This window comes from Diadema antillarum, unplaced genomic scaffold (genome assembly GCF_040938485.1).
Source record: "Diadema antillarum isolate AM-2024a unplaced genomic scaffold, OU_Dant_1.0 seq00000229_RagTag, whole genome shotgun sequence".
Classification (NCBI taxonomy): Eukaryota; Metazoa; Echinodermata; class Echinoidea; order Diadematoida; family Diadematidae; genus Diadema; species Diadema antillarum.
Window position 1 is genome coordinate 480,660 of NW_027271279.1, and position 19,145 is coordinate 499,804.

The 19,145-nt window shown below is 38.3% G+C and overlaps 1 protein-coding gene across 1 annotated transcript in view; it reads left to right on the top strand.

The window, feature by feature from the left end:
• The first annotated feature begins 315 nt into the window (after nucleotides 1-315).
• Nucleotides 316-19,145, top strand: part of LOC139729229 (teneurin-3-like) — a 49,393-nt gene continuing 30,563 nt past the window's right edge. The window contains exons 1-2 of the mRNA XM_071640161.1: nucleotides 316-594; nucleotides 1,437-1,677. Coding sequence (XP_071496262.1) covers nucleotides 316-594; nucleotides 1,437-1,677 — 520 coding nt within the window. The remainder of the gene's footprint in view (nucleotides 595-1,436; nucleotides 1,678-19,145) is intronic.

The following is a 19,145-nucleotide window of genomic DNA, read 5'->3' on the forward strand; positions in this document are numbered from 1 at the left end:
CATTGTTGGTGAAGTCTTGTAGAGCTCTGTCTTTTGTAATGCAAAATTGTGTTCATTTCTTTTTCTGTTTGATAAGTATCTGGGCATTACCATTTATTGATTTGCCGACTTCAATTTTGATTCATTTTTCTTTTTCTTTGCATGGCAGGTTTTGACAGGATAGTCTACTCCATATTGTGTGTGAAAGAGACTCACTGATCAGAAGGAATAGAATTACCCAAAAAGCCTGCACAAGAAAGTGGGTATAAGAGGGAAGTGGTGAAGAAAGCACTGGGGACCAAACTTTCTTCCCGAGGAGCACAATTTTGCACCCCTATGGCAGCTAGAGGTTCCGTCCTTGCCTACTCAATCCAGCCTATACCCCAGGAGATCTACAACCAGCAACTGCAGGACCAGCTCCAGGAGAAGCAGAGGGAGGAAGGGAGTCGCCAGTTTGGCACACACAAGCACCAGCACCAGCACAACCAGCACCAGCACCAGCACAACCACCACCAGCACCGCACCCGTCGCCACCGGCAACCGCATCCCCAGCGCCAGCAGCAGACGCGCTCGTCATGTAGCAGCTCCTCACAGGAGGAAGACCCCTCACAGCAGGTAAATAGTGACTGTGTATGTATGTGTGTATGTACGTATGTGTGTGTGTGTGTGTGAATGTGTATGTGTTGTATTCGTGAGAAGGGGGGGGGGTTGGGAGAGAGGGGGTGGAGGGGAGGAGAGAGGGAAAGAGATGATATATACACTGACATGCAGAAGGGGGAGAAAAGGAGAAACATAGAAAAAGGGAGCTCATGCTGGTTCAGTGGTTGCTGTAGTGACCGGTCGCCATTGTCCTCTTAGCATTGATGGATCTTTACCGATTCTTCTTACTATGAGCTGATTTCATCTCCTTATAACTCTGTCATTACGACTGGCAGCCATACTACATAAAGTGTCTGTGGTATTTTTAAGTGGTGGTTGTGATGGGATTATGGAGTGGTTCTTTTATCCATTCACTGAAAGGCTGATGGAGCCATCAGTATAAGAAATGTGTCTCTATGGGCGATTCATGCCATCCTGGCATTCTGAGATGGATTCAAATGACTTAAATATCAAACTGCCACTAAATATGATATACATGTACCTTGGAATTTTCTGTTAGTGATTTTACGAATAATATAAAAGCAATGATGAAACTCTGGAAAAAATATGGGGAGAATGCTTCCCAATTATCAAAACAAAAATGTCAAAACACAGGCAAATTTGTTAATTGATGTAAAGAATAATATATATACATAATATAATATATATATATATATATATATATATATATATATATATATATATATATATATATATATATATATTGTGTATTTTGTATTTTGTATGCTAATATGTGTGTGTATCAGGTGTATGTGAGACTTTAAACATCTATTATTCTGCTTTATGCATTGGTACAGAGATACGGTGTAAGAAACGGAGGCTACAGCTCCAACGAGACACTAAGGATGAGCGAGGTACCAGGATCCTCCACAGGGGATGAGGGCGAGTCCCCCACCACCACCGACACTACTAACCCTGGCCAGCATCACCATCAGCTTCCTCCCCATCACCATGGCAACAGCCTTTGCCAGAAGGTGTCCTCCAGGATGGAGGCACCCATCACAGAGCCAGATGGAGAGGAGAGGATGTACTATGGTGGTAAGTCTAACCAACCTTACCAAATACTGTACGAGCTGAAATTTTCGTGGTGGTTTTATTTTTGCGAATCGCCTTTCAGCCACGAAAATAACAACACGCAAAAATAACAACGCGTGAATAATTAAGTTCAGTTACACCCTCGCAACCGTGAAATTAACAACACGCAAAAATGTCCTCCTAGTAGCAATTCGCGAAAATATCTGTACGTGAAAATTTCAGCTTGTACAGTACTGCTTCCATTTCCTTCTTGCCATGGAATCAATGCCGAAGATATTTCATAGCACTCTGGCTTGTCATTTCTGTCTTTTAAATATTTCCACAAATTCCCCTTGTCCCTTAACCCATTGAGGATGGCCTGATTTTGCTACAACGCACATATCCCATCGATTGCTGCCCGAGTTTACTCGGGACTAGTCTTTAACGGGTTAAAGACTTCTTAGTATGGGATACCATGGAGTGGAAGGATGGCCCAGCTTGGATATATTTGAGAATCCCTGTGACAAATTGTGCATAGCTTTATCACTGCTCTCTGTGTAAGTACACACACAGCAGAAGAATTTCGACTGGAGTCAACCATTACTGATGAGCGTTATCTTCGATGCACATTCACTGACCGGTGCTCTTCGTGGTATTCGAATGTACCCCTGTGAGCAGCGAGTGAATTGAGCCATCCATGAATCTCCTTGATACCAGGTCGTTAATCCTCTGCACAACGGTACTTTGAGTCTGCTTGAGTGTTCCTCTGTGAATGGATCTTGTGCTCTGCAAAGCGAACATTTTGACAAGTGTTTGGAGAAAAGTGCAACATATACAAAGTGTAACATATATAAAGTGTAGCCAAAATAGCTATAATTCATATAGGCCTAGACTGTGTAAGTTTATCCCAGCAAAATGTGTGAGAGGAATTGTCTGCTGAAAATCGTAATGTATTGTTGAGTTGGAAAGTGTCACAAAACTCCCAAAGTTAGAAATAGTGTGCTTTATGTCTTGATACAGAAATGTATCAAGGTTGTATTTGCAAGTATATCTCCTCCTTGCAAAATCATCCGTGTATGTTGTTTTGTAGTAATTGTTGTGTAATCAAGGAATAGAGGTGCAATTTCATATGAATTAGGGGTAAAAATGCATGGAGACCACCCACTCAATTAAGCCCAATGCTTATGCTGTATATCAAATTCAAGGCACTGACCAAAACATTCAAAGGGGTTAAGTTTTCCCCCTCCCCCCCCCCCCCCCCAACTGATCTTGACCCATCCATAGAGCCTTGGGTAGTGACTTGCTTCATGATCATCCATGACTTCCCTGGTCAAACAGATTATAGGGTTATGTCCTTCACCCTCTGTGACTCTATAAATATTTGCCATGAAACTGCATGTTCTTGAAAAACCTTATTAAGTGTCTGCTCCTCGCTATCTAGCTCACTGCTTTTGAGACTAAACATGATTTATTTTGCATTATTAGCAGTTTAATGTGCTACTTTGCTTACTAGATCATTTTTTTTTTTTCTGATTGGAGTTTATCCAATAATGATGATTTAGAAGTAGCATTATCCAACATTTGTGTGCTGGCTAGGAGGTACAAGATGTACCTGAGATTCAGATAAGTTCCCTATACACAAAAAGCAAAAACAAAACAAAAGGACTTTGGATGAATGCTTAAGATATTCATCCTCAGAGAAAAACTTGTTTGAAAATTGACATAATAGAAAACCGGCTGTGGCTCAGTGGAAAAGACTATGGATATTCAATCATGAGGTCAGTGGTTCAAGTCCCATAGCAGTAGCCATCGTGCCCCTAGGCAAGGCACTTTACCGTCATTGCCTCTTCCCTTGGAGGAGACTTCAGTCCATTGGTTGCTGTGGTAGCTTGCTCACAAGCATTCCTTTCTTCCGCAGGAGCCCACGAATATAAATCATGATTCAATTCAACAGTAGAGAGTGCTGTAAAACTAGAAATTTTCATGTATATTTTAATTTTGCGAATTTCACAAGAGCCAAGATCTGTGAAATTAGAATGCACATGAAAGTTCTTGTCTACACTATATATGCATCAAATGCCGGTGGCAATTCGCTGAAGTGTCATGCTGTGAGAAAAGCCGTCGGCTCAAAAATCATGAGAATTTCATGCTGCGAATATTTCTTGTTTTACAGTAGATAGCAGGTGGTACAAGAGAAAAGTTTGAGCTGAAGTCTTTAGGCAGAGTTGACAAATTGGAAGGAAGCTATGATTGTTTTCATGTCTGCAGGTGATGTCACCTGACATCCTGTCTACATGTCAAAAAGTTCTCATTATCATGTGACTTTGACGTCATGTGACGCTGGCAACTCTCGCAAAATACTGTTCATTGAAAAGCTGAGTTCACAACAAACCCAAAACTGATATTTTGAGCATCAGTATGGAGGACTTGATTGTGTCTACTTGACGATGTTACAACTTCAAGAAAATTCCTAAGTTTTAGATAACTAGTGGCAGTGAAAAGTAGGTTTCAATAATGGAATCATAGTTATATAAAGATATTACAAGTTTTTTGCAAGTAGTGTTCTTGAAGCAAACTGACAGGGAACGTCACACCATGTTAGAAAAATTGCAATTTTATCAGTACTTTTTCTGCCAATTTTTGGATGACGTTCTGACTGTCAAGAGTGATGTCTCAAATTATCTTGATATCTCAATTTCTCACCATCAGTTTGAATGGGCCTCACACTTCTTTTATTTCTCTTACCTATAATAACTGGCTATATAGATTGCTAGGCAAATTTTGGGCAGACACTATAACGGCTGCTGCTAATGCTGTGATGTACACTATTCCCCCCCCCCCCCATCCTTTTTGCCTCATATCAGAGTAAACCAGATAAGTTTGCTAATCTTAAGACGACTGCTTGCTTTTGATGACTCACACTAATGGAATATATGGAGACCAGTCCTCCTGGGTTATCTGCCTTCAAAGCATTACAGGTGTGTTTTGAAAAATGGGGACTTTATGAGCCATTTTGCAGCGTACATGATTTAGTAATGTCATATTCGTGACGCATTTTTGCAATCCTCTGAGCTTTGCATATATAGGTCATCCTTTTATATAACACATACATTCAGGTAAATGCATGTAAATTATATGTATATGTATTCATAGCTGTTTTCCCCAACCCTGGAGGATGCAGGGGACCTAGACTCTTTTTTTTTTTCAGAATAGTTAAAGAACTGGTAGATAGTGATGAAATTTTGTGATTTACCATAGTATGTTTGCATTTTGAGGGTTTTTTTTCAATCCCAGAATAGTTTTATGCAAATAATTGCAGAATGAAAGTGGACAGAAAGAACCTTAGTAGGACCCCCCCCCCAAAAAAAAAAAAATGAATAAATAAAAATACATGGCTACAAGCAGGTGAGATTTAAGATGAGACCTGAACTGATCAAGAGAAAAACATAGTTCCAAACTATCAAGGAGCTGATTCCAGAGAGTTGGGATTACATACTAAATGTCTTTTAAGCCGTAGATTTTGCAGGGTTTTTATTTTCATAAGTTTCTTGCATTGGGTGCTGTTCACAAAGTTTACAACACACAAAAATATTAACCCTGATTGCAACAATAATGCAACGTACACACATACAGTCTTCTGTCTATTACTGTACTCAACGATCGTGAATTTAACAAATCTCAAATTTGTGGGGAAGTCCCAATTCACACACACAAAAAAAAGACTTTGTAAATATATGGCGTATACAGTAATCACTGCACATATGTTTTGTCTTTAGAATGACAATTACAATTCCTTAGCTGATGTTTTCTCCTTCGAAATGTCAGAAAAGCTGTTGTTTTGGTATATTGGATAATGTAGAGATATTTAGACATTCAAGATTGGCATACAGTTCATATATCATATGTCTTACAACAAGTACACACTTCAACAACACCAGATTTGTATATAGAAAAGACTGAATGCCTTTATGGCTCTTTTCAAGATAAAATTTGTCTGAAACAGCACCCTTCTCTGTGGGAATTGATGAGCACGCCTTTAAACTCGGGGTCTCTCATGCCTCAAGTGCATTAATGGACACTGGCCATTTCTAATCTCTAAATGCATCATAAATGTTTAACCAAGGCAAAGACCGGTGGTTGCAATTTCGCATCTGGCGGAGGAGGTTGACGAGCAGGAGGTTGATGGGAGTGGAAACCCGGTTTTGATGTTTGTGAAAAGAGCATTCTGGGCTACCAAATATTGATCTTTGGGTACTTCAGAGATAGCTTAATGGAGAGACCCGTCCAACAGAAATCCTATTAAGGGTCTCATGGCATTATTGATTTTCGGGTGGTTTTTTTTTTTGTCTTTCTTTTAGTCTGGTGGTCCATACAATAGAATGAATGCTCGCCCTTTTGTTTTTAGATTGGTAGTAATTGAAGGTGTGAACACTGTAATTATGCTGGCAGGGTACAATGGGTATACAGGGGATGGAGAGAGAGAGTGAGACGGGGGGGGGGGGGGGGGGGGGGGGGGGAGGCGAAGGAGAGGGAAATAAAGAGGGGGAGATGGGAGGAGGGGGATATAAAGATGACAAGGGTGAGAAAGAGGATGATAGTCATATAGAAAGAGGAAGAGACAAGGGGAGGGGAAGGAGAGACGGATACGGATAGGTATATGAGGGCAGATGTTTTGTACTGGTAGGAGATCTGTCTTATTTACATTGTATGTATGTGTAGGAGGGGGAATGGGGAGTGGTATTAAGAAAAGAGAAATACAGTCGCCACCAATACTTTGGACTGTGATAAACAGGAACGCCACGTGAGGGAGCAATATGGCAACATTTTCAGAGCATATCAACTGTCCCACTCATATGTAATTGAACATTGGTTACATGGCATTTTTCCCACTAGATATTCATAGACTTTTTTTTTTACTGAGGAAAGGAAATTCAATAAATGTATAAAATCTAGCTACAGATACTTTTTTGGGAAAAGCTTTACCATGACTGGAAACTATAACAAATGAAGGAATATTCCACAGTAGCATGGGATATACCACCAGACAGTACATCGCACAGTCCACGAGGCTAAGCTGCCACCCTAATGATGGCTAGGACTCCAAAGTCAGTGCCAATAGCAGTGTTTTAAAAGCCAGATGAAATACACTGTTACATGTTAACTCTTTACATACATGTATTTTTCATATCAATACTGGTAGTAAGTTTATGAAAAGAAATCAAATTTTCCATGGAACTGATATTAGAGGGAAAAAAGTGTCTTCATTGTTCAATTCAGTAAAAAAGATCTTATTCTGAAGTTGTCCTGATAAAGCAGTAATGACTGTACAAATCATTTTGGAGTGTTTGGGAGAGTTTATGTGGTGGGAAATGAAGCATGTCAATTGCACCATGAATGTTTTGCAGTTTGTTGGTGTAGGAACCAACATTTCATGGAGTCTGACTTTCATTACTTGACAAATACTATTTTCTATGTATAGGTACTGCTAATGAACTGCAGCTGCAAAATATGATATATCATTGTACATTCAAATCGTGATGGGATAATGGTACACATTGTTCTCTTATTAAAAAATGAATAAAATGAAAAAGGTACATTTCAATTTAATTCAATTTTTTCCATCAATAGAAGGAAATACATAATACAAGGTGATACATTTGAGTGGTCTGGACAAATCCTGAACAGTTGGTGTGTGAATTCCTTTAAAAAAAATGAGGAAAAAATGTAGCCAGTTATAGTGCAAGATCTAGTATCTAGTAGTTATTTTTTCCTTCTGGAAAAAAAAATGACTTTGGAATTTCATCTCTCTGTCAAACTCTGATTCTCTTGTTTATGATTTTTTTTTTCCTTTTTTTCATGCTGCATTAGTTAAAAAAAAATGAAAATAAAGAAAGATAGAAGGAAACAACCAAAGCGTGTGAAAATTGAGTAAAGGAAGGCCAAAGTCCGCATTATGGCCTCAGTTACAGTTCATTACATATCTGTATTAGGCCACCGAATAACAAGAATAAAATATAAAAAATATGAGTAAATTTGAGTTATGATGTAAAACATTGACGTAGTAAGTTATTGATCAATATTGTCGAAGCTCAGTCAGTGTGGTTTCATGGCTTTAATTCTGTTGTAAGTGTTTTGCCTGGCCATGGCCTAAAGTGGTTTCCCTTTGTTTCCCCCTTTTATTCTATACAAAGTTTGTACATTATTCATAACAGCGCCCTCGTGCTTCTGCAACGCATGATGAATCATAATGTTCCCCGCACCGGAGAGCAGAGACAAGAGGCTTTGTTTAATTAGCGTTATTGACACGGCCCCCAAACGTCTCCCCGCTGATTGTCGTGTCATGATTGACAATTGGATGCCGTCGCACACCGAATGAAGCATACTGCTGCCATATTCTCCTGCCATTGTTTCGTAACTTTTCGGAGAATATGTTTCCAAAGAACGCAACAATCCAAGAGTTCGAAATTACACGCTAGTACTCCAAACAATGCAAAGGTCATTGGCAGCTCTATCGTCCAGTCACCAGCCACTGAGTTCCAGATACCCGCGAAAAGCCATGTCATTGGTCACAAAACAAATATAAATAAGCAAGTTATCAAGCATGACTTCATTAAGTCTGCCGAGTGTGCTTTAAGCAAGGGATAATTGATTCAGAGAAGAACAGAATGATAGATAGACAGAAAAGGAGATAAAGGCATAGAGAGAGAGAGAGAGAGAGAGAGATATAGAGAAGGCAGAGGGGAGATGGAGATGTTCTGTTTCTATTTATTCTGCTCGAGGGGGTTTAGCGCATGGTGTCAATCAAGTTGTGCCGAAAACGCAAGGAAATTAGCAGAACAACATCACAGCCCCAGAGGCAAACAAACCTCATCACCAAAGTGCATGTGAGTAAACAGGAGAGATTCAGAATGGAGGAGGATAAACCAGAAGGATGACTGACAGAAGGGGGAGATGGATAGAAGGAACAAAAGATGAGGAGAGAAAGAAGATGACATGATTGGAACATGGAAGTATGCGAATATGGATTGAAAGATTTAAAGAGCATAACCTCAATAGTCATCTCTGTTCAGATGGTTATGCTGTAAAACAGGGAATGTTCACGTACATTAAAGGGACTGCACAGTACTGGTTGAGGTAGGGATTCATGTTTTGAACATTCCTAAGTGAGATAATGAAAAGCCTCGTATGAAATATGAAAGAGCATGTAATTCTAAGAAGGATTCAACGTTTATTTGATGAAAATTGGTTTTCAAACGGCTGAGATATCCAAAAAAGTGCTAATAATAAAAGGCGACATGCCCCAACTTTATTAGTATCTCTTTCTTTCACCTTGTTTTTGGATATCTCAGCCATTTCAAAACCGATTTTCATCGAATAAACTTTTGATACCCCTTAGAGCTGCATAATCTTTGACATCTCATAGAGTGGTTTCTGAATATCTCACAAAACGTTAAAAGCTAAATCTTCACCTCGACCAGAACTGTACACACCCTTTAAAATTTCATGAATTTCGCGAGAGCCAAGATTCTTGAATTAAGATGCACACTAAAGTTCTTGTCTACACTATGTGCATTGAATGCCAGATGCAATTCTCACATATTTCACGCCATGAAAAAGGTCATCGGCTCCAATTCGTGAAAACTTTGTGCTGCAAAAATATCATGCTTTACAGTTAGCATAGAGTTATTTAGAAATATTAAGTAAATTTGGTTAGAAATATGATGGAAAGATTGGCAGACAAATATATACATACATACATACATACAAATGAACAGATGTACAAACATACATACATACAAACATACACACATACTACATGTACATACACATTGAAGGAGACCCAAAGATGTAGAGATGAACCCAAATAATCTCATGTTCTTGTTCAGGTGTGATTAAATTATGTTTTCCATTTGACCAAGATGTTGGCACTTTGGTGAAAGAAGATGTTCACTGAGTAACAATGATGATGGTGCTGTCTTACTGTTGAAATGAGAAATATGATACGATTTTGCCCGGTTTGGTGGCATAGAAGTGTTTAACAACATGTTTAGTGCAAAGTTTAGAACAAAGTTTATTATTTTGCTTTGATTCTTCTATTGTGCCACAATGTGGATCATTTCTGGAAATTTGATCACAGAAGCCAAAGGGATTATGATGCTAATGCAGAAGTGATATTGAGACTGCTGGGGTAGATACAATTTGAATTCAGAGTTAGTGGATGAATTAAAAAACAAACAAACACTGTGTTAAGAAGTAGGTCTATCGCTTACTTGAGATGTAATGAGTTGAAAATGCACAGAATACATCTCTTTATCTTCTTTGGAAGAAAGAAAAACATATAGATTATAAGTAACCAGTAACAAATTTGATTAAGTAGAGCTTTGCTTTTTATCTCACAAAATGATTTATCGAAGTACTTGTGGTCATTGGGGGTCACTCTATGCCTGCCTTGCTCGACAAATGTATTTGCAGTTGGCATACAAATTTGCTGGAAGTTTTGTTAATGATTTAGCCAGTGGATGTTTATTTCCATAGACCCATAGCTCCCTTATCTGAGTGTACTATCGGTAAATCCTTCCACAACATTTTGGAAGCTTACCAATCCCATCATTCTTATCCTGTCCATCTTCTATCATCCCCCCTTCATCCTCAGCCCGTTCCCCTTCTACCATTATCCCCACCGGTCCCCTCCCTTCCCTGCCCCACTCCTCTACCCCTACCAGCCCATCCAGTAATCTCAAACCCACACAATCGAATGATTACTGATTTACCAGCCCCAGCTTGCCAGGACATGGGGAATGATAATACCTGCATGTAGCATCTCTTTGTTAAAGATACAGTTAACCATAAACCCCCCCCCCCCCCCCCCCCCCCCGACTTCCAGTTATTTTTGTTTAGCTATTTATCTCCTGCTTGTTTACCCCCATCCCTTTGGTGGGCTGTGGGATGCGACCCATTGTGCTTTAATTAGCGGGGGAGTTTGTGACTTTTGTGAGAAACTGGCACATTGTTGCCCCCCTTTGTGGTAGACTGTGGGACCGCTTAGAGTCAATTGTGTCCATGGGTGAGCACCGGGGTAGAGGGGTGCTGTTTTGTGCTTGTAGAGGTGAGTCGGCAAACAATGACACAGTTGCCTAAATTGGTTGCGAGCACATTGTTGCAAGGGCTAGGTAGAACAGTGGAAGGGATTGGCCGTCTCATTGAATCGCGACTGATGATCAGTTCTAGAGCAGACTTTTGTTTGGAGCAGGCACGGGGCAAAGTTTTCTCGCGCTCCCACCTCTCTACTGGCAAGAAGCAGAAAAAAAGAAAGAAAGAGATCGGATGTTCTCGCAGGTGCTTTTTGGAGATAACCAGGTTCTGATACATAAAGCCTTGACTTGATGGGATAGTTGTCATTTAGAAGATTGAAGAAGAAAAAATGAGTAGACTTCACCTTGGCATAACCTCTCTGGATGCTGTCGACGAATGCAACCAGGAATAACTTCAAGCGATTTCAAACGTATTGCCACACTTCTAGTTCTTGCAAATGAAACATCTGAAGAATTGTGATGTTAGTGTACTTGCTGGATGATGGTATCTCGGTAGTCGACTGGATAAAGCATTTTTTTTTCTACCCCGGAGCAGAATTTCTTCGTTAATTAGGCGTGTGGTATTCTTTCATGTGGTTTCTCGGAGGGATGGCAGTGGACTAAGTTGGGATTTGTCAGTGTTCAGAAACCTTTTCTTTGGAACTACTTTGGAACCATGATGGATGTACGAGGAATAGCCCCAGGGCCCAACCCACACGCGCCCAGCCCGCACGGGTCCCTCATGCGCAAGCCGTACTTTCGGCTGTGCAACGGCAAGCCCCAGCTGGCCGGCTGGATTGTGTTTGAGAAAGGTATTTAGCTCACTCAGTTGCCTGGGTACAGGCATGTTGTTTCACTTGCTGTCTGTATCCATATCTTTGATCTCTTTCTCTCTCTCTTTTCTCTCTCTCTTTTCTCTCTCTCCCACTTCTCTCACTCTCCTGTATTCACTCACCAATCACTCTTTCTTTATATCAGTCTCTTACTCTCTTGCTATATCTATCTGTTGCTATCAATCTTTATATCTATCTATCCAAATTATATAGCTGTCATTTATCTGGTTATCAATCTATCTATCTATCTTATCTATCTATCTATCTATCTATCTATCTATCTATCTATCTATCTATCTATCTATCTATCTACATCATATACAATCTATCTTTCATGTGTACACTTGTATCTATCAGTCTGTAGGTATCCTCTATCTTTTTTTCTCTTTCTTGATATCAATTTGAAAGAATGACATTTTGCTTCCTCGTGTGAAAACACTTAGGACCCCTGTTTTTTTTATGTATTGCATCATTTCAAAATGAGTTATATTCTGAGAAAAAGTATCAGGATCTATTTGTGAAGATTATATTGCCCTCTAAGTCATAAAATCTTGATGGATGATGGTAGGATAGATTCTCGGTTATAGGCCAAACTATATAAAGAAAAATGCTGATATTTTCCTTTGAAACTTCAGCTACATGCATACAAGCTACATGTAGACCTACATACTCATTTTAGACCTTTTACCACAATATACCTAGTGAATTATTTTGTTTTAAATTTGATATTGTAATCAATAATGGCGAAATTTATAGATTTTTTGAGAATCTTCAGTCTACTGTAATGTGGTAAGGACATTTAAGAACAATTTCCATGTAAGTGAATGTATAACTCATTTGTGTATAGAGTCTTCAACTGCAGTGCATTGTTTCATGGACATTCTGAGATACATTGTATCATGAATAGTTGTATATATGAGATATAGTGAAAATTAATAGTACTTATCAAATAGGCCTACAAATGTATCTTGTTCTAGATTAATTGTCTCTTGACTCATTCTATTTTTGGAAGAGATGGGAATACATTTAAATGGTGTACTCATCCAAAAACAGAAAATGAGCTGTAATGCCATGATGAGTAGTATTTTTTTTTTTGGGGGGGGGGGGGGGATGTGGCAAGTGCACCCCCAAAATCAGGTGCAGCCTATCAGTCAGCAACTCATTATTTATTTATTTTTTGTGAATTCACATAAAATTGCATTGCCCCCTAGGTTGTCACATGATCAATCTCATTTAAAGTGCCAGCATGGTTTTTAGCATTGTTGAAACAAATTGTAAGGTTTGTTGTAGAGCGCTGCAAACACGCCAGCCTGCTAGCCCTGGACACCAACTCACCATATGGCAAATTAAAATAGTGGTAATTTGTCCTGCATAAAGTATGGAGCCCATTGCCTGAGTGACCATCTGGCATGGGGAGAAATAAAGTGTATTTCATGCTATGCCCTGACATGGTTAAATTCTCTAAGCTTGATACAATCCTAAACAAATGGACCAACAACATGTTACAGTGTGTAAGTTTCATAAAACTTTTTGTTGACCACCAACCCAACATCATACAATGTACATGGATATGAGTGTGCAGTCTGCATATATATTTCATTACGTGTGTTGCTCTGTTTCAAATCTGTGAGGAGTGATGTAACTGTTCAATTCTTATGTGAAAAGTGATACGTACAGTGTATGTTCACCATGCTACTGTATGAGCTACTTCTGTACGTACTGTACATTGTGCAATGCACATACAAAATGTACTCATACATTGTTTGTTGTGTATTAAAAATTATATCAAATGATATCTTACTTCATTTAATGATGCAGTAAGGAAAGATAGAAGTAACGTTTAGTTGTTTTTTGTTGCTCTTGGGTGATGATGAAAGTGTCTCCAAAATCGAGTATTTTATGCCTGTTTTGTCAAAGAAGAGGAAATGGTGAAGACTTGCAATCTTTCATATACAGCTGTACATACATGTACATGTAGACCTACACATAACCCGAGGCAGAATTTTACCTATGTCCACACACACCTCGCTGTCTGCACATGTAAACACTGGGCGATATTTTTGGTGAGTACACATTCACACGGTATGCATGATATGAAATAAACAAGAGGAATCTTTTCTTTTTTCACCCCCCCCCCCCCCCCCCCGAGAATTCAATGCATACAGTTTTTAAAATTTGTGAAGGGAGGGGAAAAAATGAGAATGGTATGTTTGCTAATCACCTGTTAATTCCAGAGAGGCAGTCTAGCATAGTGAATGAATGGTTGGAAGATAAGTAAAAACAGAATTTGGTCTCCTGTTTCATAATATGGCATAGAATACCTGCAATATTCCCCACTATTACTGGCAAAAACTCAGGCATACAATGCCCATAATGGTTCATGCAGATAATGGATTGAATAAATAACAGAAGTGATGTGAGATACATATTTACAGAAGGTATTTCTGTATGAATAACTTGCATGAAGTAGATTTAAAGTATGCCAGTATTTTTCAACTTCCATGTCACTGTAAGGGATTTTTAAAGGTAACATGTGGATTCAAGTTTTATTTCTGCTGTTTTGGTAGCAAGCTTGAACTCTCAAAAAAATTCTATGAATTTCTGTTATTTGAAAAGCAAGTATACAGTATACTACAATGATAAATCATTGCTTATATTCATATCAAAAAAACAATATGCTATGTCAAATTTTTATGCTAGTGCCTGTTAAAAACAGAAACATATGAACAATGAAATGTAGCAACTCATATAATGTACCATGTATTCTCAGCTGTACCAGGGAAGTGAGCACACCTCCCTGACTGTACCTTGGGACTGTGTAAAGTTCCATAAACATTTTGCATTTTGAACCTGTAAAATGTACACGTATGTAGGTGTAACCTGAATGTAACATTTGTCTACTTTGGTGTGTTGCTCAATTTTAGTCCTCCTTGGCAACTGGGCAACTATAAAATTCAATCTGCAAATAGATTGTAGGCCTACTGCAATTTGCATTGAATACCCAAATGTGTGCAGACTGTTCATTGTTACCAAATCTATGCTTATATTTTTGTAGTTATATTGCCTTAAAAAACACACACACACACACACACACACACACACACACACACACACACACACAAAAAAAAAAAAACATTAGGGCCGACAGAATCTCAACAATGTAATACAGTTTTGGTGCTTGCTATACTTCTACTACTACTATTCAAAAGTCTACTCGTACCACTAGTATGAAATCGAGAATGAGCACCATGCATTTTCAGCTCACAAACAGCAGTTTTGCTCTGAGTAAGTTCAAATCGTGCAATACATTTTTTTTTCCATTCCAAAAGGAACAAGCTGAACTACAATATAGGGCCTATTTGTACATGGTAACATACATGTAACTAACCAGGGAAGAATCTCCCTGGACTATTAAACCAATACTTGCATTCTGAAAGAACACATTATTTTTAAGAGAAAGTGTGATAAAATTGTAGCTGTATGCATATTGAGAACAATCTTGCTCTTCATCATGCTGTAAAAACTTTGTTTTGCTACTCCTTTGTCATTACGTGCGAACATGGGTGCACTGCCACTCTTGCGCTTGCTACCTTTCTCTCCCAGAGATGTCAGATTGTTATACCACTTGAAATTTCCGTGTGAAATATGTTTGTTCAGTAAAAAGGTTGAAGGATTTGTGCGTGTATGTGTGTGTGCGCTCGCTCGTGTTTTGTTTTGTTATGTTGCTCAGATGGAGCAGACAGTAGGCAAGAAATAATTCCATAAGATGAGGTCAGAGGTGATTGGTATTAGGGGTCTGGGTAGGATTGGTTCTTCGATGACCTGTCAAATTTATCGCAGTCTTCTCTCTTGCCCCTGGAGCGGAGGCAGAGGAGAAAATCGGAGCGGATGACTCAAGGTATCAAGGACGGGGTAAACCCAACCAGACTTCTCTGACTCTAATCCCGGGATCTTTGCAAAATTTCCCCATCGCCTGTAGCAATGCCATATCCCTCCATCCCTAAACATCCACAAAAAAGGTAGAAAGATTGTTAAAAGGGGGAAAAGTTGATGAGAATGCTGTTTAAGAAATACCTTCTGTCCTCTGATGGAAGACAGAATATTCCTTGTGGAATGAGTTTTTTTTTCTTTTACACAATGAAAGGAAAGTTGAGGATGTCCTCTCAAACAGAAAGATAAAGACTGGTCTCCGAGAAGAGGTAGAAAAAAGAAATCATCTTGTTTATCTGGTTCAACATGAAGTAGTACAGTAAGAGGAAAAGAAAGATGCTGTTATGTGGTCAGCATTAGCGTTGTAGTTGTGCTTTATCCATTAGAAAACTGAAGTGTTTTTGTTGTTGTTCATTCTGCCGGTACCAAGGGACTTTTCAAGGGTTCGCCAGAAAAATCAGTCAAGGAGATATGATACATTCAAATGTGTGTCATATGAAGCATCAAATGTCGTAAAGGATGCTATCACAATCAAACAAAATATAAAACTTTTTTTCTTACATAAATGATTATGGAATTCATCGCACCATTACACCATTTCAAACTTGGAAGCTAAGTGATTTGCGGTTTGTTCACACTTGCCTTAAAAATCGCAGATGTACTTTGCAGTCATAAAAAGACAGTCGCACTCTGTCAAACCCATTCATGCAATGCAGCAGTATGCAAACACAAAGATACCTTGTACATTTCTAAGTTTTTCCCACCTTTGCAATGATGGTAGTATGTAATGCTACTGCAAGTTTCTGCGGATGCTGAGCAGAAAGTGCATTGCTTTCTTAAAACAGAGTTGCAAAGCACTCTAGGGTGCAGGGGGTTTCATATCAAGTCATGTTATGTTTACCCTCGCTTCTTGTATGGGCGGATTGTTCAGCGAGATGTGAAGGGTGATATCCCGTTGTACCTCTGTTTCCGTGAACTTCTGGATAGATTTTATGCATTATTGTGTACACTTTTTTCCCCTCCATCACTATACTCATGTGTATCCCACAGTGTGTCAGATGTTATTGAGTTGATATATGAGTGACTGCATTTTTGATGCAGATTAATCCATCCATCAACACAGAAGCTTACAGAATGTCTTGTGTATTTAAGAATATTAAACTTGACAGTGTTGTTCTTCTGACAAAGTGCAGCTGAGTTTTGGATATTTTTAGCTGTTAATGTTAGTACTGCATCATCATTCGTAAGATTCATTCTCAATCTGCAGGGGTTTGTTACACTATTTTCCATCTTACACAAATAAAAGTACACAAATAAAAAAGCAAAAGTGATGCAGCGCTAGTGCGGTGGTACAATCATTCCAAAAGTGGAAACTTTTACATGATTACATTGTGAGAGTTGATGGAAGCAATAGGCTGATGTCAGTGAAGTTCACTTGTTCATAAGTATGTACATGAGAGTAGACATTTGGTATCAGTACATAGTACAGTAGGCCTATATTTTACTGTTTACATGAATATTTACTTCTCTCCTTTTCTTCTTTTTTTGTTTTTGTTTTTTGTTTTTTGCTCTATTTCAGGTCAGTGGAGTGCAGAACTTGTAACATTTTCCATAGTGTGAAATATTTGCAAATTAATTCCATGTTTACTGTACCGGAAAATATCATGGTTTATTAGGTTTTGCTGCGTCAATAGTCTCTTACAACGTGGTTGACTGTAGAACAAAGATGAACATTTTTTTTTTTAGAGAGAGAGAGGGATAGATGGGGGAGGGGGATTTTTAATTCCTACCCAACCAATAAATTGCATTGAAACAGAACAACTTTAGCTACTTTTGTGTAATTGACTTATAAGGTGGTGTGATAGTAATAAAACAGTGTTAAACATTTTAAATAATTGGAATGCTATAAAAACCAAAACATTGTTAAAGTAAAAAACAGAAAGAGCTCTGAGGAAACTGATTTCCATTCTTAAATGTTGGTTAACCATCTAACATACAGAAGTATTAACTTGGTACTTAGAATGTTAATTGTTATCTTTGTTGTATTACTTGAGTGTTACTTTTATTATTCATCTATTCATTTGAAATGTGACTAATGGATGTCAATAATGAATGTTATGTAACTTCAATGAAAACCTTTAAAAAAGAAAACATCAAAGGAAACATGCCTGTGGCGCATACCAATATTACTGTGCTTTGCTACAAGGGTTACTAAAGTTATAAAGAAGGACAATCATCCCTGAGGGGCATAAATCCCTGGCAAAGGGGAAAAACTTCAGGAATTTCTGTCCTTGTAAGTAACTGTATGCTGCACCCCCCCCCCCATGAATAAAAACATTTTAAAAGATAGACATTAGTAAACATGCTAGGGGCTCTTAGATTTACTATAGAGGTCATGTACACATGCAGGTTTAGCCTATGCCTTTGATTCAAATGAAGAGCTCAAAGAAAGATCGGATTTATATTGTGAGAAAGAACATATGCGAGGCCTGTTGTAAAGTGCACACAGATTACGCAATCTGCATGAACTTCTCGAAAGAGAAAGTTGCCAATACTGTTGACTTGAAAACATCAAATTCTTGGGGGGGGGGGGAAGCAGTTCTATTTCTGACATTGGATTTAAATCTGAACTCTTTTAGTGAATATTTTTGTCTAACATGTTTTTTGCTTTGAATGTATAGCATACACCAAAACAAAGTCAACTTTGGCAGTGATAGAATTGGCTTCTTTCAAAAAAAAAATTGAATGAATTATTATAAGGTAGGACTTACAGGATGTTAATGCTGGTGCACTGCAGTATTTGTCAATGGAATTGTCCATAAGGTTGACAAATAGAATTGATAGCTATTGGAGTTGTGAGTCTGAATGCAAAGACTGAATGGTTACCAGCTGTTGTAGTTGAAGTTGAGGTGGAATGTTATATGGGATGGACAGAAACATGGGCATTTGATACATGACTGGTCACAATGAGTTTTGACAGTATGGCCAGCACACTAGACTCATGCTCTAGACCCATTTACAATATTGACTGTCTTTTCTGATCAATAATTGTTCTGTTGCATCTCATCTTTTTGTGAACTAAGAGTATCAAGTGCACTTCTTTTACTTTGTTTTAGAAAGTATTAATGTGATGGAAAGTCATCTTTTTGATCAATTCTATGATGTAAGTAAAAGAACAAAGATGATATATGCAATATATTGTCAAAAGAAATTTATGAATTACTTGCCTAGACTTTTGTTAGGTTGTATAGTGATTTAGAATGTAATCAAGAGTCCATAATGCATACAATGTATGTGCCTCCTTTAAAAGCAAAACAAATTGTTTTTATCAAGGTATGTTTATTTACAGCACATTGAAACATAAATGAAAAGATGTGTTGAAAGTTGAAAGAAAATGATTGATACTAGCTGTACAGTTTGTCTGCATCACAAGACATGCGGCAAAAAAAAAAATGAATCTAGACTCAATTTAGAGGCATAAAAGCTCTCTATTTCAATCGTTTATTCTGAACAGAGGGAGTGTCAGTCTACTTAAAGACGTGCAAACTGAAAGCATTCTCCATGTCGTTGTCAAATGAGTTGTTTCAACATGCTTCTTATTGATTCTTCATGCAGTTTGACCTTCTTTTGTGTCTCTTGGATCCAGACAAAAGAAAAG